General features: G+C 50.6%; 1 protein-coding gene across 1 annotated transcript in view; it reads right to left on the bottom strand.

Moving 5' to 3' along the window:
* LOC147084970 (uncharacterized) overlaps positions 1-23958 on the bottom strand; it is a 26411-nt gene extending 2453 nt beyond the window's left edge. Inside the window, exons 1-5 of the mRNA XM_085979688.1 lie at positions 23859-23958; positions 10332-10391; positions 9589-9738; positions 7766-8011; positions 1-431 (exon numbers count right to left, since the gene is read on the bottom strand). The exon at positions 1-431 is cut by the window's left edge and continues 2453 nt beyond it. Of these exons, the coding sequence (XP_085835814.1) occupies positions 1-431; positions 7766-8011; positions 9589-9738; positions 10332-10391; positions 23859-23894 (923 nt within the window). The 5' untranslated portion in view covers positions 23895-23958. The remainder of the gene's footprint in view (positions 432-7765; positions 8012-9588; positions 9739-10331; positions 10392-23858) is intronic.
* Positions 23959-27196: the final 3238 nt, after the last annotated feature.

The raw sequence follows: 27196 nt of genomic DNA, 5'->3' as shown, positions 1-27196 counted from the left end.
TGGGCCAGGGCCAGGCCCCGGTGGATCAGTGCCAAGCCCCGGTTGAGGCGGGCAGTGCGGCGGTAGGCGCGGGCCAGCTGACGGCCCAAGAGCGGGCAGCCCGGGGCCCCCATCCTCACCACCAGCGTGTCGTCGCCGATCACCAGAGTGCCGTTGCCATGCACCAGCGAGTCGTTGCCGAGCACCAGCACGTCGTTGCCAAGCACCAGCGTGTCATTATGCACCAGGACGGGGCCAGTCGGGGTCGCCATCGCCGCTCTCTCACTCCCGGCGTTCGGCCTGCTTGCAACCCCGCTCTCCGTCTGGCACAGCGCGGCGAGCGCGTTCCCCGGCATGGGGTGGCCGGCAGACTCCAGGTTCCTCAGCAGGCTCTTGACAAACTGTCGGTCGCACCGCAGCGCGAAGAGTCGCCACTGCACTGATTGTAGGATCTGGAACAGAGAGAGGGGAGAGGGTCAGGGAAGGAGACAGGGTGTGGGAGAGAGAACGGGATGGAGAACGGGAGGGAGAACGGGAGGGAGGGTGAGAGAGAGAGAGACAGTGTGTGAGAGAGATGGTGTGTGAGAAAGAGAAAGACAGTGTGAATGAGTGAGAGGGAGAGAGTGAAACATAATGTGTATTGTGAATGTGTATTAGAATTGTCCCACATGGGATACCGTAGTGGTGATTTGCAATGCACATGGGAAATGTAGTGCATTGAGTGAAGAAGCACATTGTAAATAAAATGGCCGTTAACTAAACTCTCCACCCCGGAGTCCTTCTTAATTGTTATATAGATAAGGGTATAAAACCCCTTGAGACACAACAAAACTGGCGACGAGGACAACGGACTTGCGCATCTCTTTGCACTGGAATCGGCGATGTTTAAAGTAAGAAGTTCCTATCTTTTCTTAATGGCGCGCCCGCAGTTTAGTGCTGATGCAATCGCCTCGTAAAGGTGGCGGTTCGTGTGTTACACAAATAAGAAGGGGGAGAGTAATGATACAGTGAAACAAAGTGGAGGAAAAGGAGAGTAAAAATAAAAAAAATTTTTTAAATGGCTATGCTAACCGGACCATTTGACGAAACGGCGGAGCAATCGAGTGCTTATACAGTGCGTTTCGGATTTTTCGTGACTGCAAATGGCATTAAAGATGACGTGAAAGTGGCGATGTTCCTCAGTGTGATCGGAGCAAAAACATTTGGCTTGTTACGGAGTTTGATGCACCCAGATAAGCCCGGCGCTAAGACATATGATCAGATTGTGGAAGTTTTGGAAACACATTTCGCACCCAAGCCGCTGCTGATTGCCGAGAGGTTCAGGTTTCACAAACGAAACCAAGGGGAGGGGGAGTCCATAGCCGAATATGTTGCAGTGCTAAAGAAGCTAACTGAGCATTGTGAGTTTGGTGAAACTCTAAATGACACTGTCCGTGATAGGTTTGTGTGTGGATTAAGATGTGAAGCAACACAGAAGCGCTTGCTCATGACTGACAAACTGACGCTTAAATCAGCAGTGGAGCTCGCTGTGTCTATGGAGTTAGCAGCTGAAGATGCACAGCTGTTGGGGGCTGCAACAAGAGTGCACAGGGTAGCAGCTACACCGGATAAGCATGCAAGGGGCACCAGAGAGTGTTACAGATGTGGAAGGTCAGGTCATCAGCCATCTGACTGCTGGTGTAAAGACCTGACCTGCCGGAAATGTGAAAAGAAAGGACACATTGAACGTGTGTGTAAAGGGCAAAGCAAACAATCCTACACAGAGACACACAAAAACAAACAAGGAAACACATCCAACTGGCGTTCTAAAAAGAAAAACCTACACATGGTGAAACAAGAACAGGAAGACAGTGACACAGACTCTGATGGGGAGCTGAATCTCCATGTGTTAATGGTGAATGGAGGCTCATCAGGCTATGGAGTCACTCCACTACTAGAGGGAATACCGGTCAAAATGGAGTTGGATTTCCTTGATTTCTCCTTGATTTCAGAGAAGCTATTCAAAGAAAAACTGAACCATCTATCACTGACGCCGGCCAAGCTCATCTTAAAGACCTACACTGGGGAAACAGTCCCAATGCTGGGTAAGACGGAGGTCAAGGTGGAGCTTAATGGACAAACCGTGATACTGCCAGTTTATGTGGTCAAGGGTGACTATCCATCCCTGATGGGCAGGCCATGGTTGGAGAAAATTCATCTGGATTGGAAAAAAGTGAATGCGGTGTCAGTCGAAGAGGTGGGGCTAGCGGCAGTGTTGACAAAGCATGCAGCTGTCTTTGATGGAGAATTGGGGAGTATGAAGGGGATTACAGTCAAACTCAAGGTGAAGCCTGACAGCCAGCCACGATTCCTGAGGGCCAGGAACATTCCCTACACCCTCAGACCAAAGGTGGAGGCTGACCTGGAGCATCTGGTCAAGATAGGGGTCCTGGTGCCGGTTTTGCACAGTGAGTGGGCCACGCCCGTGGTACCAGTGATGAAGAGTGGTGGCGCGGTTCGCTTATGTGGAGATTTCAAAGTAACAGTGAATCCTGTGCTCTCAGCTGAACAGTACCCCCTCCCCATCATTGAAGATCTTTTCGCGGGTCTAGCAGGCGGTCAGAAGTTTAGCAAGATTGATCTATACCAAGCCTACTTGCAGATGCATGTAGACGAGGACTCACAGAAGTACCTCACCATCACCAGCCACAATGGCCTCTACAGGTACTGCCGCCTACCCTTTGGTATAACGTCAGCACCAGCATTGTTTCAGCGGGCTATGGACCAGATCTTAAGCGGCATTCCAGGGGTACAATGTTATCTCGACGATATCCTTGTCACAGGAAAGGACGACAACGAGTATCTGCAGAACCTGATGAAGGCACTGGGAAGACTTGAAGAATATGGCTTACGCGTTCGCAAGGACAAATGCGAATTTTTCAAGCCGTCAGTGGAGTACCTAGGCCATGTCATCGACGCAGACGGCCTACACACAGCACCGTCGAAAGTGAAAGCCATTGCCGACGCTCCTGCACCTACAAATGTCGGCCAGCTGCGGTCATTCTTAGGTCTCCTGAACTATTACGGAAAGTTTATTCCACAGCTGGCATCACTGTTGAAGCCATTATATGAGTTGCTGTGTCAGGGCAAGGCCTGGGCATGGACGAAGGAGTGCGAAGCTGCATTCAAGAAAGCCAAAGCAGCTTTGACTGACCCCAGAGTGTTGACGCACTTTGACCCGTCGTTGCAGATTCAGTTGGCCTGTGACATGTCGCCTTATGGCGTCGGCGCGGTCGTGTCCCACATCTTTCCCTCTGGCGAAGAGAAGTCGATTGCATTCGCGTCAAGGTCCCTGAGCAAGGCGGAGGTGAAATACCCGGAAATCGAAAAAGAGGCTTTGGGCATCATCTTTGGAATCAAAAAGTTCCATCACTACTTGTTCGGAAGGAAATTCACCTTGCTGACAGTTCATCGTCCTCTGACATCGATCTTTGGTCCACACACAGGAATACCCTCCCTGGCAGCGTGCAGGATGCAGCGCTGGGCGCTGATGTTAAGCGTTCACAATTACAACATCAAATACCGGAGGTCAGCAGCACATGGCAATGTGGACGGATTGTCAAGATTTCCGCTGCCTGTGCCCTCTGAAGGCTCTGAGCAGAAGATTTTCTACTTTGACATGGTGAGCAATGCCCCTGTCACGACCCAGCAGGTCAAGAAAGCGACCAGAGTGGACCCTACGCTATCCAAGGTGCTGGATCGGGTGATGCGAGGAGACGGCTCACGGGTGTCAGACGCACCACCTGAGCTCCTACCTTACCTGTCAAGAGGGAAGGAGTTGTCTGTCACGTCAGGGTGCCTCCTTTGGGGCATGCGAGTGATCATACCACCAAAGCTGCGGAAACATGTCCTCAACGAGCTGCACTCAGGACATTGTGGTATTGTCCGGATGAAGGAGCTGGCACGAAGCTACTTCTGGTGGCCCAATCTGGATCATGAAATTGAAGTTGAAGCGAAATCATGCCCATCATGCGAGACAACCAGGGATACGCCAAGAGCAGCGCCACTGCATCCATGGGAATGGCCGGCGACACCGTGGCAACGGATCCATCTGAACTTCACGGGACCAGTGGAAGGAGCGATGTTCCTGGTCACGGTGGACTCCCATTCCAAATGGCCGGAGGTTGCAGTAATGTCCACTACCACTACGGAGAAAACCATCGAGACTCTGAGAGAGATGTTCGGGCGATTTGGTCTGCCGGAGCAGATCGTAACCGACAATGGAACACAGTTCACATCCCAGGAGATGGAGGAGTTCCTCAAGAGCAATGGAATCCAGCACATGTTCTCCGCGCCTTATCATCCATCCACGAATGGATTGGCGGAGAGATTTGGCAGAACGCTGAAACGCGCATTGAAAGCTGCAAGAAGTGATGCTCCTCTAAAGCAGCGCCTGAATGCTTTCTTGCTGAAATACCGAAACACGCCTCATGCTACGACTGGAGCATCTCCTGCTTACCTACTCATGGGAAGGCAGCTACGGACACGCCTTGACCTGCTGAGGCCAACGTCCACAGAAGCAGTGGAGCATGCCAATCAGCAGGATCAAGTCAGCAGACGAGCTCAGAGGTCCAAAGAACGACATTTTGTGGTGGGGGGAAAAGTCCTCGTGCATAACTACACCACCCCAGAGCGGTGGGTCCCAGCTATGGTCATTCAAAAGACGGGCCCCATTTCATACCGAGTCCGCACCAGAGATGACCGAACATGGAGACGGCATGTAGACCAATTACTGCCAAGACAGTCGCCACGGGTAACCCAAGAAACAGAGGATCAAGGACCTGCTGGGGGCTCCAGCAGGGACTGGTCGTCCGACCCTGAGATGGTGGCACCATCCACTCTTGTGCCATCGAGGGAGAAAGCCACGCCTGCAGGGTCACGGGAGAGCCAGCCAGAGCCTGCTCCTGAGATTAGGCGTTACCCCCAAAGAGAAAGGCAGCCTCCAGCACGCCTTAGTTACAGTTCGTGCCAATCTGTGTGTAGGGGCTTCGCAAAATCCCCTATTTCCCTGAAGATTGAAAATATTGGTCCACATCGTGGACGAAGAATTGGGTGATGTGACTTGTCTACAGTGTTTTAAAATGTGCCGAGAACCGCAAAAGACTGCTCTGAGATGGACAGAACGTGGACAACAACGGAGTCGTAGAGTTCTGTGGAAAATATTCACACACCTTGAGACACTCCATCTTAATAAAATCATTCCCTGGAGTTTGGGCAATCACAAAAGGTTTTAAAATGGCCAGAGAAAGCTTGGCCAAAAGGGCAAAGCAGCAAAACAGCTCGCAGCGAGTTGTCTGTGTGAAAAAGTGGGAGGATACAGTGGCTGTGAGTCAGACCTGCCAATCAAAGGGAGGTTCCCTTCAGAAGCACTTGAAGTTGTTTATTTACTTAAGAGATTAGCCCACTTGAGAAAACCGCAGGACAATCGTTTTGAAACTGCTTCTGTTTACACAGCCATTCATACATTCAATAACTACTCACAGACAATGAGACATTGAAACTGTGGAACGGATTTTGATATGAAACAGTTTAAGCAATGAATGGGTTTTTGAATCACCTATTATTGGACAATAGGGCTGTTGCATTCCCTTTTGTTTCAGCCCAGGTAAACTCTGGATGTGGGCGGGAACATTTCGGCCCCACAGTGCAGACACACTAACCCAGTCCAACCACTTTGAGTTAGCCAATCACAGCTTTTCTCTTGTGTGTTGGAACTTTTTGGGCGCGAATTTTCCAGACAGGCAAACAGCAGGGGCCTCACCAGGTATATATGATAGCTCCTGAGAAGCTATCGCTCTCTTTACTTCCTGGGACCACAGGTGAGCCTCTCTCTCTCTCTCACTTCGCTGGACCACATGTGAGCAGAGTTTCTGACTCCTCAGAAAAGCAACCTAGTAAGGGGTGGGGGGATGGTAATTAAGGGGATATTGCTAAGATTGTTTAATCAACATTGTAGTCACTTACCCCTCATTTTTGCCATCTGCATTCCCCCATTTAAGCAATTGTACTGTAATTACTGTGTTCATGTGGTATAGTTTGATATTTGATTACAGTTTCTTTTAGTTAATAAAACTTGATTTTTTTCTCTCATCCAAACCATGTGTCCATTTTAATATCATTAATTATAAGTCCTGCAGTCAGAACTGGAAGGTGGGGTAGCGATTCGAAACCGCTGTTTTAAAATTGGTCTATTTGGAACTGGTCAGATTGCAGGCAAAGGCTGCAGACCAGGTGAATTACCTTAAACCAGTTAAAAGAAGCCCTCGCTTATATGTGTGCATGGGGCAGAATAATCCGCAGGGTTAGCGGAATGTAAAGGCAGTCTACCCTCTCTTCCAAAGTTATAGTCATTTTCAGTTATTCTGTTTTGTGGACATTCTATTTTAAGGGGGAGGAAATATGTTGTGTATTTTGAATGTGTATTAGAATTGTCCCACATGGGATACCGTAGTGTTGATTTGCAATGCACTATGAGAAATGTAGTGCATTGAGTGAAGAAGCACATTGTAAATAAAATGGCCGTTAACTAAACTCTCCACCCTTCTTAATTGTTATATAGATAAGGGTATAAAACCCCTTGAGACACAACACATAACATAGAAGATAGGAGCAGGAGTAGGCCATTCGGCCCCTTGAGCCTGCTCCGCCATTCAATACGATCATGGCTGATCATCCAAATTCAGTACCCTGTCCCTGCCTTCTCCCCATATCCCTTGATCCCTTTAGCCTTAAGAAATATATCTAACTGCTTCTTGAATATATTTAATGAATTGGCCTCCACTGCCTTCTGTGGTAGAGAATTCCACAGGTTCACCACTCTCTGGGTGAAGAAATTCCTCCTCATCTCAGTCCTAAATGGCTTACACCTTATCTTTAGACTGTGACCCCTGGTTCTGGACTTCCCCCCATCGGGAACATCCTTCCTGCATCTAGCCGGTCTAGTCCTGTTAGAATTTTATACGTTTCAATGAGATTCCCTCTCATTCTTCAAAACTCCAGCGAGTATAATCCCAATCGACCCAATCTCTCTTCATACGTCATTCCTGCCATCCCAGGTATCAGCCTGGTGAATCTTCGCTGCACTCCCTCCATGGCAAGAACATCCTTCCTCCGATAAGGTGACCAAAACTGCACACAGTACTCAAGGTGCGGTCTCACCAAGACCCTGTACAACTGCAGCAAGACATCCTTGTTCCTGTACTCGAACCCTATCGCTATGAGGGGAGGGAGGGACAGATGGAAAGTGAGGGAGGGAGGTAGAGAGTGAGTGAACGAGAAAGATTGAGAGCGAGGGAGGGGAGCGAGAGCGAGGGAAGAAGGGAATGAGAGAAGAAGGGAGAGGATGAGTGGGAGTGACAGAGGGAGAGAGAAAAGGAGGGAAGTAGAGAGGGAGAGAAGGGGAGTGAGTGTGAAGGGAGAGAGTAATGGAGGGATGGGGAGAGAAGGGAGGGAGAGGAAGGGTGAGAGTGAGGGAGAAAAGGGGAGAGGGAGAGGGTGGGAGAGTGAATCAGGGCGGGATGGATGGAAAGTGAGCAGGAGAGCGAGAGAGTGAGTGAGGGAGAGACAGCATCAGAGGGAGGGAAGAGACTGAGGGATGGAGTGAGTGAGGACGAGAGAGAGAGCATGCCCCACATTCCCCCATCGTCCTCCCCTCCCCATCGTCCTCCCATCCCCATCGTCCTCCCCTCCCCCACACCATCGTCCTCCCCTCCCCATCCCCCGCTCCACCACCCCTCCACCGACTCACCGTCTCGAGCGTGTCTGATGACGTTGCGGATCTTCCCGAGGGGTCGAGGGTCGAGGCCGCAGTGGACCGGGTGGGGGAGGTCGGAGGTCGGGGTTTTCCGGCTGGCCCCGCCCCGTCGCAAGGGGCACACTTGGATCCGCGGAGGGCCTTCAGGACCTGCAGGGTGATGTTGACCATTGACCCCACTGTGCCTCGGGGTCCCGGGGGATTCCTGTGCTGCTCCTCGCCGCTCTCTCCCAACCAACCCTGAGGGGAGAGCAAGAATTAGATTGGAAGGCCTGGACTCGGGCGCTAACCGCCTGTAGATTACAGCAAGAAAGATATAACAGGAGGAGTAGACAGGGAGTGGCTGAATGGCCTGCTATTCCTGTGTAACTGGCTTGAGGGGCTGAATGGGACTCGTCCTGTTCCTGTGTAACAGGCTCGAGGGGCTGAATGGGCCTCATCCTGTTCCTGTGTAACAGGCTCAAGGGGGCTGAATGGGCCTCCTCCTGTTGCTGTGTTTCAGGCTCGAGGTGCTGAATGGGCCTCCTCCTGTTGCTGTGTAACAGGCTCGAGGGGCTGAATGGGCCTCCTCCTGTTCCTGTGTAACAGGCTTGAGGGGCTGAATGGGCCTCCTCCTGTTGCTGTGTAACAGGCTCGAGGGGCTGAATGCGCCTCCTCCTGTTGCTGTGTAACAGGCTCGAGGGGTTGAATGCGCCTCCTCCTTATGCGGTGTAACAGGCTCGAGCTGCTGAATGGGCCTCCTCCTGTTGCTGTGTAACAGGCTCGAAGTGCTGAATGGGCCTCCTCCTATTCCTGTGTAACAGGCTTGAGGGGCTGAATGGGCCTCCTCCTGTTCCTGTGTAACAGGCTCGAGGGGATGAATGGGCCTCCTCCTGTTCCTATGTAACAGGCTCGAGGGGCTGAATGGGCCTCCTCCTGTTGCTGTGTAACAGGCTCGAGGTGCTGAATGGGCCTCCTCCTGTTCCTGTGTAACGGGCTCGAGGGGACTGAATGGCCTCCTCCAATTCCTGTGTAACTGGCTCGAGGGGCTGAATGGGCCTCCTCCTGTTCCTGTGTACAGGCTGGAAGGGCCGAATGGGCCTCCTCCTGTTCCTATGTAACAGGCTCGAGGTCAGAGAGTTATACAGCACAGAAAGAGGCCCTTCGGCCCATCGTGTCTGCGCCGTCCATCAAGCCCTGTCCAATCTAATCCCATTTTCCAGCATTTGGTCCATAGCCTTGTATGCAATGGCATTTCAAGTGCTCATCCAAATGCTTCTTGAATGTTGTGAGGGTTCCTGCCTCTACCACCCTTTCAGGCAGTGAGTTCCAGACTCCAACCACCCTCTGGGTGAAAAAGTTCCTCCTCAAATCCCCTCTAAACCTCCTGCCCCTTACCTTGAATCTATGCCCCGTTGTTATTGACCCCCCTACTAAGGGGAAAAGTTCCTCTTTATCTACCCTATCTATGCCCCTCATCATTTTGTACACTGAGGTGCTGAATGGGCCTCCTCCTGTTCCTGTGTAACAGGCTCGAGGGGCTGAATGGGCCTCCTTCTGTTCCTATGTAACAGGCTCAAGGGGCTGAATGGGCCTCCTCCTGTCCCTATGTAAGTGGTTCGAGGTGCTGAATAGCCTCCTCCTGTTCCTATGTAGCAGGCTCGAGGGGCTGAATGGGCCTCCTCCTGTTCCTGTGTAACAGGCTCGAGGGGGCTGAATGGGCCTCCTCCTGTTCCTGTGTAACAGGCTCGAGGGGCTGAATGGGCCTCCTCCTGTTCCTATGTAACAGGCTCGAGGGGCTGAATAGACTCTAGATACTGGCGGTCTAGGCTCGTTACCTTCTCTTGTATCATGTTTAGTGTCTCCAGCCCTTTGAGGATCCAGTGTGTCGTGACCAAGTTGGGTTGATCCGGCCACAGTTTTGCCTGCAAGGATTCCCAGTCGCCCCTCAGCAACGCCAGGGCTGTCCAGACACAGGCTGAAGGCTTCTGAAAGAGAGAAACACCGGGGCTGGCTTAGCCAAGTAAAGATAGAGGAGGGAGCGCACCAGGGGGTTAGAGGTCATGGCGCACTTTGGGGGGTTAGAGGTCATGGTACACCAGGAGTTAGAGGCCATGGTGCACCAGGTGTTAGAGGTAATGCTACAGCGAGAGTTAGAGGGCTGGTACACTGGGGGTTAGAGGTCATGCCGCACTGGGGGGGGGGGGTTAGAAGTCATGGTACACCAGGGGTTAGAGATCAAGGTGCACCGGGGGTTAGAGGTCATGGTACACCGGGGGTTAAATATCAAGGTGCACCAGGGGGTTGGAGGACATGGTACACCAGCGGTTAGAGGCCATGATGCACCGGGGGTTAGAGTTCATGGTACACCGGGATTAGAGGTCAATGTGCACTGGGGGTTTGAGTTCATTGTACACCAGGGTTAGAGGTCAATGTGCACCAGGTGGTTAAGCAGTCATGGTACACCAGGGTTAGTGGTCATGGTACACCAGGGTTAGAGGTCATGTCACCGTCACTGTATGCCAGAGCTACAATGCCAACAGTTCTAGAGGATTGCAACCAATGATACAGAAGTCCTTACCTTTAAGTCATTCGAACTAACACGAAGTTGGACCATGTAATCCTTTGGGAATGAATGAATCTGGCAAAAAAATACTTTCTGTAATCATTGCATTCAATATAATATATAATAAACAATCATTGCACCGAGTGCAATATATAATCAACAATCATTGAATCGGGTGCAATATATAATCTACAGTCATTGCATCGAGTGCATTATATAATCAACAGTCATTGCATCAAGTGCAATATATAATCTACAGTCATTGCATCGAGTGCAATATATAATCTACAGTCATTGCATCGAGTGCAATATATAATCTACAGTCATTGCATCGAGTGCAATATATAATCTACAGTCATTGCATCGAGTGCAATATATAATCTACAGTCATTGCATCGAGTGCAATATATAATCTAGTCATTGCATCGAGTGCAATATATAATCTACAGTCATTGCATCGAGTGCATTATATAATCTACAGTCCTTGCATCGAGTGCAATATATAATCTACAGTCATTGCATCGAGTGCAATATATAATCTACAGTCATTGCATCGAGTGCAATATATAATCTACAATCATTGCTGTTACGTCCGTGTAATAATAAGAAAAGGACTGCAGCGAACGGTACAACAGGCGTTTACTCAACGTGGTTCAAACTGCAACTGAACTGTACAGATTACAACTCAACGTTATATACAGGTGTGGTCACTGCCGGTACTACAGTATACATGAGCTGTAAAAAGTAGTTCTCCCCCTTAAAGGTACATACAATTCCTCCCCTCTTAGATTAACAGTACCATAACACTCATTTAACAATTAAATATCAAACTAATTACAATTAACACTTTTAACATGCAACATTAGCTGAAAATAGTCTATTTATAAATTCAGTCTTTGGGGAGGCTTCCTGATCCTTTCTGGATAGTGCCTTTCCCGAGTGTCTTGCTCTTGGTGCGGAGGCGATTCTGGCCCCCTGTCGTCGGTTGGTTCATCAGCTTCCGATGCTACTGTTTCTGGGGTAGATGCTACCTGTACGTCGGGTTCATCACCAGGTACGTATGGGCGAGGCATGGGGTTGACTCGTTCCTGTGACTCTAGGATTTGGTCAGCATGGCATCTCACGATGCTCTCCCCAACGTCCACTGTGTACATTAGTGGCCCCTGCCGTGTGCATATCATTCCTGGTTGCCATTTCTCTGTTCGGTAGTCGCGGGCCAAGACTGGTTGCCCAACATTGAAGCTCCTTGTCGGCTTCTCATTGATGTGCTGGAATTGCTTACTCTCAACATCTCTTCGTACATTTGGTCTGAGCAAATCCAGACGAGATCTCAACCTTCGGTTAAAGAACATCATGGCCGGGGCCTGGTTGGTGACTGCATGTGTCGCATTTCTGTAGGCTAACAGGAAATTGTCCACCTTATGCTGCAGTGGAATGTCGTCATCGCACATGGCCCTTACTGCTTTCTTAAAGGTTTGTACGAACCTCTCAGCCAATCCATTTGTGGCTGGATGATACGGGGCGGATGTGTAATGCCTTACCCCATTCCTTTTCATAAATCTTCGAAACTCTTCGGACACAAACTGTGGTCCGTTATCAGAGCAAATCTGCTCTGGCAAGCCGTTCCTGGCAAGAATGGTCCGTAGGACTGCAACAGTTTTCTCCGTGGTGGTGGAGGACATTTTGATCACCTCAGGCCTTATCGAGTGCGCATCCACGGCTATTAAAAACATTGAGTCCATGAATGGACCAGCAAAATCAATATGCACCCATTGCCATGGAGATGAGGGCCACTCCCATGGGTGTAGAGGGGCATGTGGTGGTGCATTTTGGACCTTCTGGCATCCTGAGCAGCTCTGTGTCAGGTCCTCGATTTGCTGATCGATCCCCGGACACCACACATAAGCCCTAGCAAGGCTTTTCATTTTCACCCCTCCCAGATGACCTTCGTGAAGCTCATTGAGCACTCTCTCCCTTAACTTGGGTGGAATTACCACTCAGGATCCACATATCAGGGTCCCCTGGCATACTGACAGCTGTTCTCTTCTGGATGAGAATGCTGGCAACAGTGAGTCGCCATGTGCTGGCCATCCCTTCACCATCAAATCATATACCCGAGACAGTGTCGGGTCATTTCGGGTCTCCTTCTCTATACCAGCGTTAGTTACTGGCAAGCATTCAATTATAGTCGAATGAAATATTTCGACAGGATCCACCGCTGGTGCTTCCTCCACAGTAGGCAGTGGCAGGCGTGATAGCCCATCAGCGTTTCCATGCTGTTTTGTGCCCTTATACTCGATTTCATATTGGTGCGCCCCTAGAAAAAGGGACCATCTTTGTAGCCATTCCGCAGTCATCACCGGAACACCCTTCTTTGGATTAAAGATGGAGACAAGTGGTTGGTGGTCAGTCAGCAAGGTGAACTTCTGCCCGTGCAGATAGTGATGGAACTTTTTCACTCCCCACACTAGGCTGAGGGCCTCCCTGTCAATCTGGGCGTAGTTACGCTCGGCTGAGGTTAGTGACCGAGACGCAAAGGCTACTGGCCTCTCCAAGCCGTCCGGGAATTTGTGTGACAGCACCGCTCCAATACCATAGGGTGATGCATCACACGCCAACCGAATTGGTAGTGCTGGGTTGAAATGAGCCAACACCTCTTTTGATGTGATCAATGCTTTGCTCTTCTGGAAAGCTCATTTACATTCGTCACTCCACTTCCATGGTACCCCCGTTTGCAGTAGGGTGTTCAGTGGGTGTAGTACGGTAGACAAATTCGGCAAGAACTTTTGGTAGTAGTTCACCAGCCTGAGGAACGACCTCAGTTGTGACACATTTTCCAGTGCTGGAGCCTTGACTACTGCCTCAATCTTTTCAGGGGAATTATGTAACCCCTCTTTATCAATAACGTGGCCACAATACGAGATCTGCTTCTGGAAAAACTCGCATTTGTGGCCATTAGCTCGGAGCCCATATTCCTTCAATCTAGTGAGTACCTTCTCCAGGTTGGCGAGGTGATCACTGTCATTTTTGCCCGTGACCAGGATGTCGTCCAAATAACACTGGGTCCCTGGAATCCCTTGCAGGACTTGTTCCATTGCCCTTTGCCAAATAGCCAGAGCTGATGCTACCCCGAACACCAGCTGGTTGTATTGGTAGAGACCTTTATGAGTGTTGATCATGAGGTACTGTTTTGAGGCTTCTTCTACCTCCATTTGCAGGTACGCCTGGGCCAGATCAATCTTAGTGAAGCGTTTCCCTCCAGATAGCGAGGCGAAAATATCTTCAATCCGCGGAAGCGGATATTGTACAGTGTGAAGGACTGGGTTCACTGTCACCTTAAAGTCCCCACAGATGCGAACCTTCTTTGGTTCCCCAGGCGTATTACTCAATGACCTCTTCATTACAGGAACGATGGGTGTAGCCCACTCGCTCCAGTCCACTTTGGACAGTACTCCTGAAAGTTCCAAACCTTCCAGCTCTGCTTCGACGGCTGGGCGGATCGCATAAGGTCTGGCCTTAAAAAACTTTGGGCTTGCATTTTCCTCTATTTTGATCATTGCTGTTATGCCTTTTAGTGTTCTGAGTCCCTGCTGGAACGCTTCTTGTGCGTCAGTTAGCATTTTTGACAGCCGTCCAGGTGTGATGTCATCATCCTTTTTGGCATCTACAGTCAGTGCTTGTATGGAATGCCAATCTAGCTGTATCTTCTGGATCCATTCACGTCCTAGTAGTGGTGGTCCTCCATCTGGCAATACATGTAGGTCCATTTTTGGTGTTTCCTTGCCGTTATATATAACGTTCACCCTTATTTTTCCTTTGGGGTAGACTTTTTGCCCCGTGTACGTCTTCAAGACAATCTTTGTATCTCTCAAGGGTATATGTGAGAATAGCCGCTTGTAGTCCCTTCGGTTTATGACTGTTAGGGCTGATCCTGTGTCCAATTCCATTTTCACTTGGACTCCTGCTATCTTGAGCGTGACCCAGATAGTTTGGTGATCCTCCATTTTGATCACATTATGTAGTTTCAGACAACCCAGCTCCTTGCTTCCGGAGTCTGTATCACTCTTCTGTTCATCTGAACTACTCTCCGTCACCTTATGTACCTTCTTGTACTTCTCCTGTGGAGATTTCTTGCTGCTGGTTTTCTTTCCCAACCTGCAGACTCTTGCTGTGTGTCCTACATTTCCACACTGTCTGCACACTTTGTCCTTGAACCAGCAATCATTATGGCCGTGTGTTGTTCTGCCGCAGCGATAGCACTTCACTGTTCCGTATGACATTTCATTTGTGCCATATTCTTGCGGTCTCCGTTGTATCTCTGCAGCGCCCCGTGCTGCTGCTTCATGTGATACTGCAATGCTGAATTCCTTGTCCAGCGTAAGACCCTTTTCTGATAGAAGCCGTTTCTGGGTTCCTTCACTTTGAAGCCCACACACAAACTTGTCCCTTAAAGTATCTGCTAGTCCCATTCCAAACTGGCAGTGTTTCGATAGCTTGTGCAGTTCCGTTAAATACTCAGCATTACTTTCATCTTTATGCTGGTTCCTTTTGTGAAACTTAAATCTTTCTGCTATCAGCAGCGGTGTGGGGTTTAAGTGGTCCTGTAGGATTGACACTATGTTTTCAAAATCCTTTTCTACTGGCTTCTCTGGGGTTACTAGGTTTCGTAGTAAGCCATACGTTTTTGCACCCATTGAATTCAACAATACCAGCGCTTTCTTGTCATCTGGCACTTCACTCGCCTTGCAGTATACTTCTATGCATTCGACATATGTCGCCTAATCTTCGACTTCATTGTCAAACGCTGTAATACTGCCACTCTTCGGCATTTTTGGGTGTGGTTAGACTGGCTTAAAATGGCGTCTCCCACGCTTTCCTTTCTTCCCCGCTGCGGCTGAAAATGGCGTCTCCCGCGCTGCTGCCAACGCTGCTCTCGGCAGTCCTCGTGGCAAATGGCGACGCGCTGTGGGTTTCATGCGCTACTCCTGTGCTGCTGCCAATGCCGCGCTCTGTGGTCCTCGTGGCAATGGCAGTGCCTCGTGTTTTCCTGCGTGCCTCTCTCCCCCGTTGACGCTGCTCGGCCCTTGACCACCGGCTGCGCTCTGCTCTCTCTCACCTCTCTCCCCCGTTGACGCCGCTCAGTCCTGAACACCGGCTGCACCCTTTGCGCTCTGCCCTCTCTCTCCCCTGTCGACGCTGCTCAGCCTTTTTCTGTGCCGCTCGGTCGGGCTCTAGCCCGTCGCTGTCTGGGAAGGGTCTGCGCGGTACCTGTTACCAGCCTGTTTCGCTGGACCACCATGACTGGAAAGCCAAGCCTGGCTCTCAACAGCCTCCCCTGCGATGCTCAAACCTCCGCTGGATGACAGGGCGGTTGCCCGTGGTCGACGCCCGTGCTTCTGGACTCGACCTTCTTCCACTGTTCTCCAGGAGCGAATCCCTGGGAGGTGATGCAGAGTTGCAGGTAGGTTCGAACTTCCTCGTCGCCACTGTTACGTCCGTGTAATAATAAGAAAAGGACTGCAGAGAACGGTACAACAGGTGTTTACTCAACGTGGTTCAAACTGCAACTGAACTGTACAGATTACTACTCAACGTTATATACAGGTGTGGTCACTGCCGGTACTACAGTATACATGAGCTGTAAAAAGTAGTTCTCCCCCTTAAAGGTACATACATTACAATTGCATTGAGTGCAATATATAATCTACAGTCCTTGCATCGAGTGCAATATATAATCTACAGTCATTGCATCGAGTACAATATATAATCTACAGTCATTGCATCGAGTACAATATATAATCTACAGTCATTGCATCGAGTGCAATATATAATCTACAGTCATTGCATCGAGTGCAATATATAATCTACAGTCATTGCATCGAGTGCAATGTATAATCAACAATCACTGCTATCAGCGCAAGCGACCATCAGGAATTATTGTGTCATGACTTCTGGTTGCTGTCCCTCTGTCCCTCTCCTAGACATTTTGCCGTCTGTTCGTTGCATCCCTAAACCTGGTTCCTGTGAGTTAACATGCTATTCGGGATTCCCAATCACAACAAACTTGGTTAACCTGCCCACATTAAACATGGCCAGTGTGCCCACTCCAATGATGGCCTCCTGCCCACATTAAACATGGCCAGTGTGCCCACTCCAAAGATGGCCTCCTGCCCACATTAAACATGGCCAGTGTGCCCACTCCAAAGATGGCCTCCTGCACACATTAAACATGGCCAGTGTGCCCACTCCAAAGATGGCACCCAGCACACATTAAACATGGCCAGTGTGCCCACTCCAAAGATGGCCTCCTGCCCACATTAAACATGGCCAGTGTGCCCACTCCAAAGATGGCCTCCTGCCCACATTAAACGTGGCCAGTGTGCCCACTCCAAAGATGGCATCCAGCACACATTAAACATGGCCAGTGTGCCCACTCCAAAGATGGCCTCCAGCACACATTAAACATGGCCAGTGTGCCCACTCCAAAGATGGCCTCCTGCCCACATTAAACATGGCCAGTGTGCCCACTCCAAAGATGGCATCCAGCACACATTAAACATGGCCAGTGTGCCCACTCCACGACCCAAAATATTGGCTCTATTACTCTCTCCATGCATGTTGCCTGGATTGCTGAGCTTTTGCAGCATTTTCTGTTGTTATACTGCCTGGATTAAAAATGGTGTGGAGATGCCAGTGTTGGACTGGGGTGGACAAATGTAAGAAGTCACACAACACCAGGTTATAGTCCAACAGCTTTATTTGAAATCACAAGCTTTCGGAGCGCTGCTCCTTCGTCAGGTGAAGTGAAGAGATGCCTATAGACACAGATTATATAGTCAGAGAATAATGCCAGATGATTACAGGTAATCTTTCTAACTGCCATTTATCACACCTCGGCAGAGAGATAATCACAGCAATCAAAGGTGTGAATGGTGTCCAAACAGGTCAGTCAGGAAAACATTACATCAAAGAACAATGAGGTGGGGTCACAAGGGGTCAAATGTTGCAGATGCTGGGGTCTGTATTAAAAACAAAAAACAGACAAAAAACATTTTCTTTGCTGGAAATCACAGCAGGTCCGGCCGCATCTGTGTAGAGAGAACAAGCCAATGTCGACTCGAGTCTGGATGACCCTACGTCAGGTGGGGTTACATGTAGCGTGACGTGAACCTCAGATCCCGGTTGAGGCCGTCCTCATGAGTGCGGAACTTGGCTATCAGTTTCTGCTCTACGATTTTGCGTTGTTGTGTGTCTCGAAGGCCGCCTTGGAGAATGCTTACCCGAAGATCGGAGGCTGAATGTCCTTGACTGCTGAAGTGTTCCCCAACTGGGAGGGAACACTCCTGCCTGGTGATTGTTGCACGGTGTCCGTTCATCCGTTGTCGCAGTGTCTGCATGGTCTCGCCGATGTACCATGCTCCGGGGCATCCTTTCCTGCAACGTATGAGGTAGACAACGTTGGCCGAGTCACATGAGTATGTACCATGTACCTGGTGGGTGGTGTCCTTACGTGTGATGATGGTATCTGTGTTGATGATCTGGCATGTCTTGCAGAGGTTACCGTGGCAGGGTTGTGTTGTGTCGTGGTCGCTGTTCTCCTGAAAGCTGGGTAATTTGCTGCGAACGATGGTCTGTTTGAGGTTAGGCGGCTGTTTGAAGGCGAGTAGTGAAGGCGTGGGGATGGCCTTAGTGAGGTGTTCATCGTCATCGATGACATGTTGAAGGGTACGAAGAACATGGCGTAGTTTCTCCGCTCCGGGGAAGTACTGGACGACGAAGGGTACTCTGTTGGTTGTGTCCTGTGTTTGTCTTCTGAGGAGGTCTATGCGATTTTTTGCTGTGGCCCGTCGGAATTGTCGATCGACGAGTCGAGCGTCATATCCCATTCTTATGAGGGCATCTTTCAGCGTCTGTAGGTGTCCATCGTGTTCCTCCTCATCTGAGCAGATCCTGTGTATTCGCAGGGCTTGTCCATAGGGGATGGCTTCTTTAACGTGGTTAGGGTGGAAGCTGGAGAAGTGGAGCATCCTGAGGTTGTCCGTGGGCTTGCGGTAGAGTGAAGTGCTGAGGTGTCCGTCTTTGATGGAGATTCGTGTGTCCAAGAATGAAACCGATTCTGAGGAGTAGTCCATGGTGAGTTTGATGGTGGGATGGAACTTGTTGATGTTATCATGTAGTCTTTTCAGTGATTCTTCGCCGTGGGTCCATAGGAAGAAAATGTCGTTGATGTATCTGGTGTATAGCGTTGGTTGGAGGTCCTGTGCAGTGAAGAAGTCTTGCTCGAACTTGTGCATGAATTTGTTCTTTACCCAAACACACGGGACAGCCATGGGGACCAAATTTGCGCCCCAATATGCCAACATCTTCATGCACAAGTTCGAGCAAGACTTCTTCGCTGCACAGGACCTCCAACCAACGTTATACACCAGATACATCGACGACTTTTTCTTCCTATGGACCCACGGCGAAGAATCACTGAAAAGACTACACGACAACATCAACAAGTTCCATCCCACTATCAAACTCACCATGGACTACTCCTCAGAATCAGTCTCATTCTTGAACACACGAATCTCCATCAAAGACGGACACCTCAGCACTTCACTCTACCGCAAGCCCACAGACAACCTTAGGATGCTCCACTTCTCCAGCTTCCACCCTAACCACGTTAAAGAAGCCATCCCCTATGGACAAGCCCTGCGAATACACAGGATCGGCTCAGACGAGGAGGAATGCGATGGACACCTACAGATGCTGAAAGACGCCCTCGTAACAATGGGATATGATGCTTGACTCATCAATCGACAGTTCCGACGGGCCACAGCAAAAAATCGCATAGACCTCCTCAGAAGACAAACACAGGACACAACCAACAGAGTACCCTTCGTCGTCCAGTACTTCCCCGGAGCGGAGAAACTACGCCATGTTCTTCGCAGCCTTCAACATGTCATCGATGACGACGAACACCTCGCTAAGGCCATCCCCACGCCTCCACTACTTGCCTTCAAACAGCCGCCTAACCTCAAACAGACCATCGTTCACAGCAAATTACCCAGATTTCAGGAGAACAGCGACCACGACACCACACAACCCTGCCACAGCAACCTCTGCAAGACATGCCAGATCATCAACACAGATACCATCATCACACGTGAGGACACCACCCACCAGGTACATGGTACATACTCATGTGACTCGGCCAACGTTGTCTACCTCATACGTTGCAGGAAAGGATGCCCCGGAGCATGGTACATCGGCGAGACCATGCAGACACTGCAACAACGGATGAATGGACACTGCGCAACAATCGCCAGGCAGGAGTGATCCCTCCCAGTCGGGGAACACTTCAACAGTCAAGGACATTCAGCCTCCGATCTTCGGGTAAGCATTCTCCAAGGCGGCCTTCGGGACACATGACAACGCAAAATCGTAGAGCAGAAACTGATAGCCAAGTTCCGCACTCATGATGACGGCCTCAACCGGGATCTTGGGTTCATGTCACGCTACATGTAACCCCACCTGATGTAGGGTCATCCAGACTCGAGTCGTCGTTGACTTGTTCTCTCTACACAGATGTGGCCGGACCTGCTGTGATTTCCAGCAAAGAAAATGTTTTTTGTCTGGTTTTTGTTTTTAATACAGACCCCAGCATCTGCAACATTTTACCCCTTGTGACCCCCACCTCATTGTTCTTTGATGTAATGTTTTCCTGACTGACCTGTTTGGACACCATTCACACCTTTGATTGCTGTGATTACCTCTCTGCTGAGGTGTGATAAATGGCAGTTAGAAAGATTACCTGTAATCATCTGACATGATTCTCTGACTATATAAGTTGTGTCTTTATGCATCTCTCCACTTCACCTGATGAAGGAGCAGCGCTCCAAAAGCTTGTGATTTCAAATAAAACTGTTGGACTATAACCTGGTGTTGTGTGACGTCTTACATTTGGATTAAAAATGGATGACTTGCCCACTTCAACGATTGGCCACCCTGCCCACATTAAGCATTGCAAATACACCCACTCCAAAGATGGCCACCCTGCCCACATTAAAGATGGCCAAGTCCCCGCTGCAATGATGGACTCCCTGCCAACATTAAAAAAGGCTACCATCCTTATTACAAATATTGGAATTCGGCCCATAATAAATATGGGCACCTATCCTACATGAAACCTTGGCCACTCATAACGGCAACAAGCTCTGAGTATTTTTGCATTGTCCCACTTGAATCCGAATCATAGAATGGTACAGCACTGAAGGAGGCCATTCGGCCCATCAAGCCGGCTCTGTGAAAGAACTATCCAATTAGCCCCACTCACCCGATCTTTCCCATAGCCCTGCAAAATATTTTCCTTTCAAATATATATCCAAATCTCTTTTGAAAGTTACTGTTCTATCTGCTTCAACCCCCTTTCAGGCTGTGCATTCCAGGTCACAACTTGCTACCTAAAAGATATTCTCCTCATCTACTCCACCACCCCACCCGCCCCCGGTTCTTTCAACCAATCACCTTCAATCTGTGTCCTCTGGTTACCGACCCCCCTGCCCCTAGAAACAGTTTGTCCTCTATCAAAACCCTTCATGATTTTGAACACCTCTATTAAATCTCCCCTTAGACTTCTCTGCTCTAAGGAGAACAATCTCAGCTTCTCCAGTCTCTCCACATCACTGAAGTCCCTCATCCCTGGTACCATTCTGGTCAATCTCCCCTTAAACTTCTCTGCTCTAAGGAGAACAATCCCAGCTTCTCCAGTCTCTCCACATCACTGAAGTCCCTCATCCCTGGTACCATTCTGGTCAATCTCCCCTTAACCTTCTCTGCTCTAAGGAGAACAACCCCAGCTTCTACAGTCTCTCCACATCACTGAAGTCCCTCATCCCTGGTACCATTCTGGTCAATCTCCCCTTAACCTTCTCTGCTCTAAGGAGAACAACCCCAGCTTCTCCAGTTTCTCCACATCACTGAAGTCCCTCATCCCTGGTACCATTCTGGTCAATCTCCCCTTAACCTTCTCTGCTCTAAGGAGAACAACCCCAGCTTCTACAGTCTCTCCACATCACTGAAGTCCCTCATCCCTGGTACCATTCTGGTCAATCTCCCCTTAACCTTCTCTGCTCTAAGGAGAACAATCTCAGCTTCTCCAGTCTCTCCACATCACTGAAGTCCCTCATCCCTGGTACCATTCTGGTCAATCTCCCCTTAACCTTCTCTGCTCTAAGGAGAACAACCCCAGCCTCTCCAGTCTCTCCACATCACTGAAGTCCCTCATACCCGGTATCATTCTGGTCAATCTCCCCTTAACCTTCTCTGCTCTAAGGAGAACAACCCCAGCTTCTCCAGTCTCTCCACATCACTGAAGTCCCTCATCCCTGGTACCATTCTGGTCAATCTCCCCTTAACCTTCTCTGCTCTAAGGGGAACAACCCCAGCTTCTACAATCTCTCCACATCACTGAAGTCCCTCATCCCTGGTACCATTCTGGTCAACCTCCCCTTAACCTTCTCTGCTCTAAGGAGAACAACCCCAGCTTCTACAGTCTCTCCACATCACTGAAGTCCCTCATCCCTGGTACCATTCTGGTCAATCTCCCCTTAACCTTCTCTGCTCTAAGGAGAACAATCTCAGCTTCTCCAGTCTCTCCACATCACTGAAGTCCCTCATCCCTGGTACCATTCTGGTCAATCTCCCCTTAACCTTCACCGCTCTAAGGAGAACAATCTCAGCTTCTCCAGTCTCTCCACATCACTGAAGTCCCTCATCCCTGGTCCTATTCTGGTCAATCTCCCCTTAACCTTCTCTGCTCCAAGGAGAACAACCCCAGCTTCTCCAGTCTCTCCACATCACTGAAGTCCCTCATCCCTGGCACCATTCTGGTCAATCTCCCCTTAACCTTCTCTGCTCTAAGGAGAACAACCCCAGCTTCTCCAGTCTCTCCACATCACTGAAGTCCCTCATCCCTGGTACCATTCTGGTCAATCTCCCCTTAACCTTCTCTGCTCTAAGGAGAACAACCCCAGCTTCTCCAGTCTCTCCACATCACTGAAGTCCCTCATACCCGGTATCATTCTGGTCAATCTCCCCTTAACCTTCTCTGCTCTAAGGAGAACAACCCCAGCTTCTCCAGTCTCTCCACATCACTGAAGTCCCTCATCCCTGGTACCATTCTGGTCAATCTCCCCTTAACCTTCTCTGCTCTAAGGGGAACAACACCAGCTTCTACAGTCTCTCCACATCACTGAAGTCCCTCATCCCTGGTACCATTCTGGTCAATCTCCCCTTAACCTTCTCTGCTCTAAGGAGAACAACCCCAGCTTCTACAGTCTCTCCACATCACTGAAGTCCTTCATCCCTGGTACAATTCTGGTCAATCTCCCCATGGAGGGATTTTAACAGGAGGATGAGAATTGTAGGGCTGGAGGAGGTTACAGAGATTGGGAGGAGGTTACAGAGATAGGGTGGGTGTGAGGGCCATGGAGGGATTTGAAAAGGAGGATGAGAATTTTAGGGGCTGGAGGAGGTTACAGAGATAGGGAGGGTGTGAGGGCCATGGAGGGATTTGAACAGGAGGATGAGAATTGTAGGGGCTGGAGGAGGTTACAGAGATAGGGAGGGGGCAAGGGCCATGGAGGGATTTGAACAGGAGGATGAGAATTGTTGGGGCTGGAGGAGGTTACAGAGATAGGGAGGGGGCGAGGGGCCATGGAGGGATTTGAACAGGAGAATGAGAATTGTAGGGCTGGATGAGGTTACAGAGATTGGGAGGGGGCAAGGGCCATGGAGGGATTTGAACAGGAAGATGACAATTGTAGTGCTGGAGGAGGTTACAGAGATAGGGAGGGGGGCGAGGGCCATGGAGGGAACTTGAACAGGAGGATGAGAATTGTAGGGGCTGGAGGAGGTTATGGAGATAGGGAGGGGGCGAGGGCCATGGAGGGATTTGAACAGGAGGAAGAGAATTGTAGGACTGGAGGAGGTTCCAGAGATAGGGAGGGGGTGAGGGCCATGGAGGGATTTGAACTGGAGGATGAGAATTGTAGGGGCTGGAGGAGGTTACAGAGATAGGGAGGGGCGAGGGTCATGGAGGGGTTTGAACTGGAGGATGAGAATTGTAGGGGCTGGAGGAGTTTACAGAGATAGGGAGGGGGGTGAGGGCCATGGACGGATTTGAGCAGGAGGCTGAGAATTGTCAGACCTGGAGGAGGTTACAGAGATAGGGAGGGGGCGAGGGCCATGGAGGGATTTGAATAGGAGGATGAGAATTGTAGGGGCTGGAGGAGGTTACCGAGATAGGGAGGGGGCAAGGGCCATGGAGGGATTTGAACAGGAGGATGAGAATTTTGAAATCGAGGCGTTGCCAGACCTGAAGCCAGTGTAGGTCAGCGAGCACAGTGGGTGATGGGTGAATGGGACTCGGTGCGAGTTAGGACACGGGCCAGCAGAGTTTTGGATCTGATGATGTTTAGGGTGAGCATTGCAATAGTTGAGAAAACAATTCCCCCTTCCCCCAGTGCCTCTCCATGGGCCAAGCTGTCTACTTACAAAACCGTTGTCCAGAAGGTTAACGAAGTTGTCCATGACTTCAGAACAATTGAAGCTGTGGTCAGCATGCAGCAGGGACAGGGTGAGCAGCAGGACAGCTGAAACTGGAGACAAGAGGAGAGAGAGGCATACGTGAGGTCAGAGTTCAAAGGTGAGCGGGCGCCCATCAGACAGGCTGAGTTTGAGGTGCCTCGCTTTCGTACGCTGCCATGGACAGGTGGTGTGTTCGTGGCTAGGATCTATAGAGCAGGACGTAGGACCAGGAGGCCTCTCGAGCCTGTTACACAGGAACAGGAGGAGGCCCATTCAGCCCCTCGAGCCTGTTACTAAGGAACAGGAGGAGGCCCATTCAGCCCCCTCGAGCCTGTTACACAGGAACAGGAGGAGGCCCATTCAGCCCCCTCGAGCCTGTTACACAGGAACAGGAGGAGGCCCATTCAGCCCCCTCGAGCCTGTCACACAGGAACAGGAGGAGGCCCATGTGATGAAATATTCCATTCATCACTCATCAGTATTTCTCTGCCTGTGACTGTGGTTGGTTTCAGTTTCATTTCCATTGTATTGTACTGTGTGTAGGGCTCCACCCATACCTGGCTCCTATGTAAGCTGGCCCAGCCTGCAGCACATCCAGTACGGCAGACCTCTGGATGGAAGATACATTCTCCTCTGTGTGTTACCTTCTAAGTCAATAAAAGCCTTGTTTTGTTTCGCTATCATCGAGTCTCGGATTTATTGAGGCACATCAATTTTATTGACTTAATTTTCAACACAATGGATCAACTCTTGAAACCCGAACGTTTGGATTTGGACCAGCATGCTTCGGACGCATCGGCACGCTTCGGACACTGGTTTATGTGTATGGAATTCTTCCTGGACAATTCCGCAGCCGTCAAAGACGCTACGGACGCTGCGAGTATGAAACTCGGAATTCTGCGGAATTGGGTAAGCCACCGGGTTTACCCCCTCATCCAAGACGCCGACACGTACCCGGCCGCCTGCGACATCTTAAAGGCGCATTACCAGCAGCCTACGAATGAGGTGTATGCTAGGCATCTGCTCGCTACTCGCGCACAGCGACCTGGGGAATCGGTGGAGGAGTTCCTAGGCACCCTGAAAACGCTTGGCAAAGACTGCAAGTGCCAAGATGTAAAAGCCGCAGTGTACACTGACGAGCTTGTTCGTGATGCCTTTATCACAGGCCTCAGCTCCACTTACATCCGGCAGAGGCTGCTGGAAAAAAACGGGATTGGACCTGAAACAGGCTGCGGACACAGCATGATCCCTGGATGTGGCCCAGAGAAACTCGGACGCCTACTCTTCAGCCCGCGCCGTCCACGCCGCCACATGTGCACCAAGGGTGCCGCCATCTTGGAAGGCATCTTCCCCGCCCGGCAGCCCGACACCGTCGGGGCCCCGCTCTCCCCCCAGAAGCCCTACGACAGCCGCGACGCGTCGGGGACCCAACTGCTACTTCTGCGGGCAGCCAAAGCACACCAGAAACCTGTGCCCGGCGAAAGGCACCACCTGCTTTAAGTGCGGTAAGAAGGGGCTCTTTGGGAAGGTGTGCAGAGGGAACCCCGCCGGAAAACCCGCCACCGCCGCGTGTGCACCGTGGGAGCGGCCATCTTGGACGCCATCTTGCCCGACCTCGTGGGGTCCGCCATCTTGTGAGCAGACAGCGTGGACGCCATCTTCTCTCAATCAGGGCCCTACAGTGGCATCGGTCACAGTGGACCAGACCAGGTCGCACCCGCTATCCAAATCAATGGTGGACATCGAGGTAAACGGGTGCAGGGTTAAATGTTTAATTGACAGTGGAAGCACGGAGAGTTTTATCCACCCTGAACTAGTACAACAACTCTCCCTAAAGGTGGTCCCTACTCGGGGTACCATCTCTATGGCTGATAAAACCCAGACATCGACCATTATGGGTTACTGCACGGTACAATTGTCCGTTAACGGAACTGTATACGATAATTTTAAAGTATTAATCATGAAGAATCTATGTGCGAGCGTGATCTTGGGCCTGGATTTCCAGTGCTACCACCAAAGCATCACGCTCAATTACGGTGGGTCCCAGCCGCCCCTCACAGTGTGCGGTCTGGCTACCCTGAAGGTAAAGCCGCCTTCGCTATTCACGAACCTTACCCCTAACTGCCGGCCAATAGCGACCAAAAGCAGGAGGTACAGCTGGGAGGACAGGCGGTTTATCGCGACCGAGGTAGACAGGCTCCTGAAAGAGCGCATTATTGAACGCAGCAATAGCCTGTGGCGCGCCCAAGTGGTGGTGGTAAGGGGTAGCGAGAAGAAACGGATGGTGATCGACTATAGCCAAACGATCAACAGGTACACCCAACTAGACACCTACCCGCTACCCCGCATATCAGAAATGGTGAACCAAATCGCCCAATACCGGGTGTTCTCCACCATCGACCTCAAGTCAGCGTACCACCTGCTCCCTATCAGACCAGAGGACCGCCCGTACACCGCCTTCGAGGCAAACGGACGCCTCTACCAATTCCTCAGAGTCCCCTTTGGGGTGACGAATGGGGTCTCGGTCTTCCAGAGGGAGATGGACCGCATGGTCGATGACCACCACTTGCAGGCAACCTTCCCCTACCTCGACAACGTCACCATCTGCGGTCGCAACCAGCAGGATCATGACTCGAACCTCGAGAGGTTCCTGAAAACCGCACAAAAACTCAACCTCACCTACAACGAGGACAAGTGCGTTTACAACACCACGCGCCTCTGCATACTAGGCAGCGTGGTGGAGAATGGGGAAATCGGACCAGACCCCGACCGATTGCGCCCCCTTCGGGAGCTGCCCCTGCCCAACACTCCCAAAGCCCTGAAAATGTGCCTGGGGTTATTTTCTTATTATTCCCAATGGGTCCCCAACTACTCCGACAAAGCCCGCCCCCTCTTGAAAGCATCCTCTTTTCCGCTCTCTGCTGAGGCCCATGCCGCCTTCAAAAGCATTAAGCAGGATATTGAGCGGGCCACGCTACAGGCAGTGGACAAGAACACTCCCTTTCAAGTGGAAAGTGATGCGCCTGACTTTGCTTTGGCGGCCACACTCAACCAGGCGGGGCGGCCCGTAGCTTTCCTCTCGAGGACCCTCCAAGGGCCCGAGATCAGACACTCCTCCGTAGAAAAGGAGGCCCAAGCCATCGTGGAGGCAGTGCGCCACTGGCGCCACTACCTAGCCGGCAAACGCTTCACCCTACTTACCGACCAGCGGTCGGTAGCGTTTATGTTCAATAATAAACAGAGGGGGAAGATTAAAAATGATAAGATTCTTAGGTGGCGGATCGAGCTCTCCACCTTCGATTATG

The sequence above is a fragment of the Somniosus microcephalus genome, unplaced genomic scaffold (genome assembly GCF_052327205.1).
Source record: "Somniosus microcephalus isolate GS21.2 unplaced genomic scaffold, FLI_Smic_1.0 unresolved_chr9, whole genome shotgun sequence".
Lineage (NCBI taxonomy): Eukaryota > Metazoa > Chordata > Chondrichthyes > Squaliformes > Somniosidae > Somniosus > Somniosus microcephalus.
This window is presented reverse-complemented; position numbering and strand designations above follow the sequence as displayed.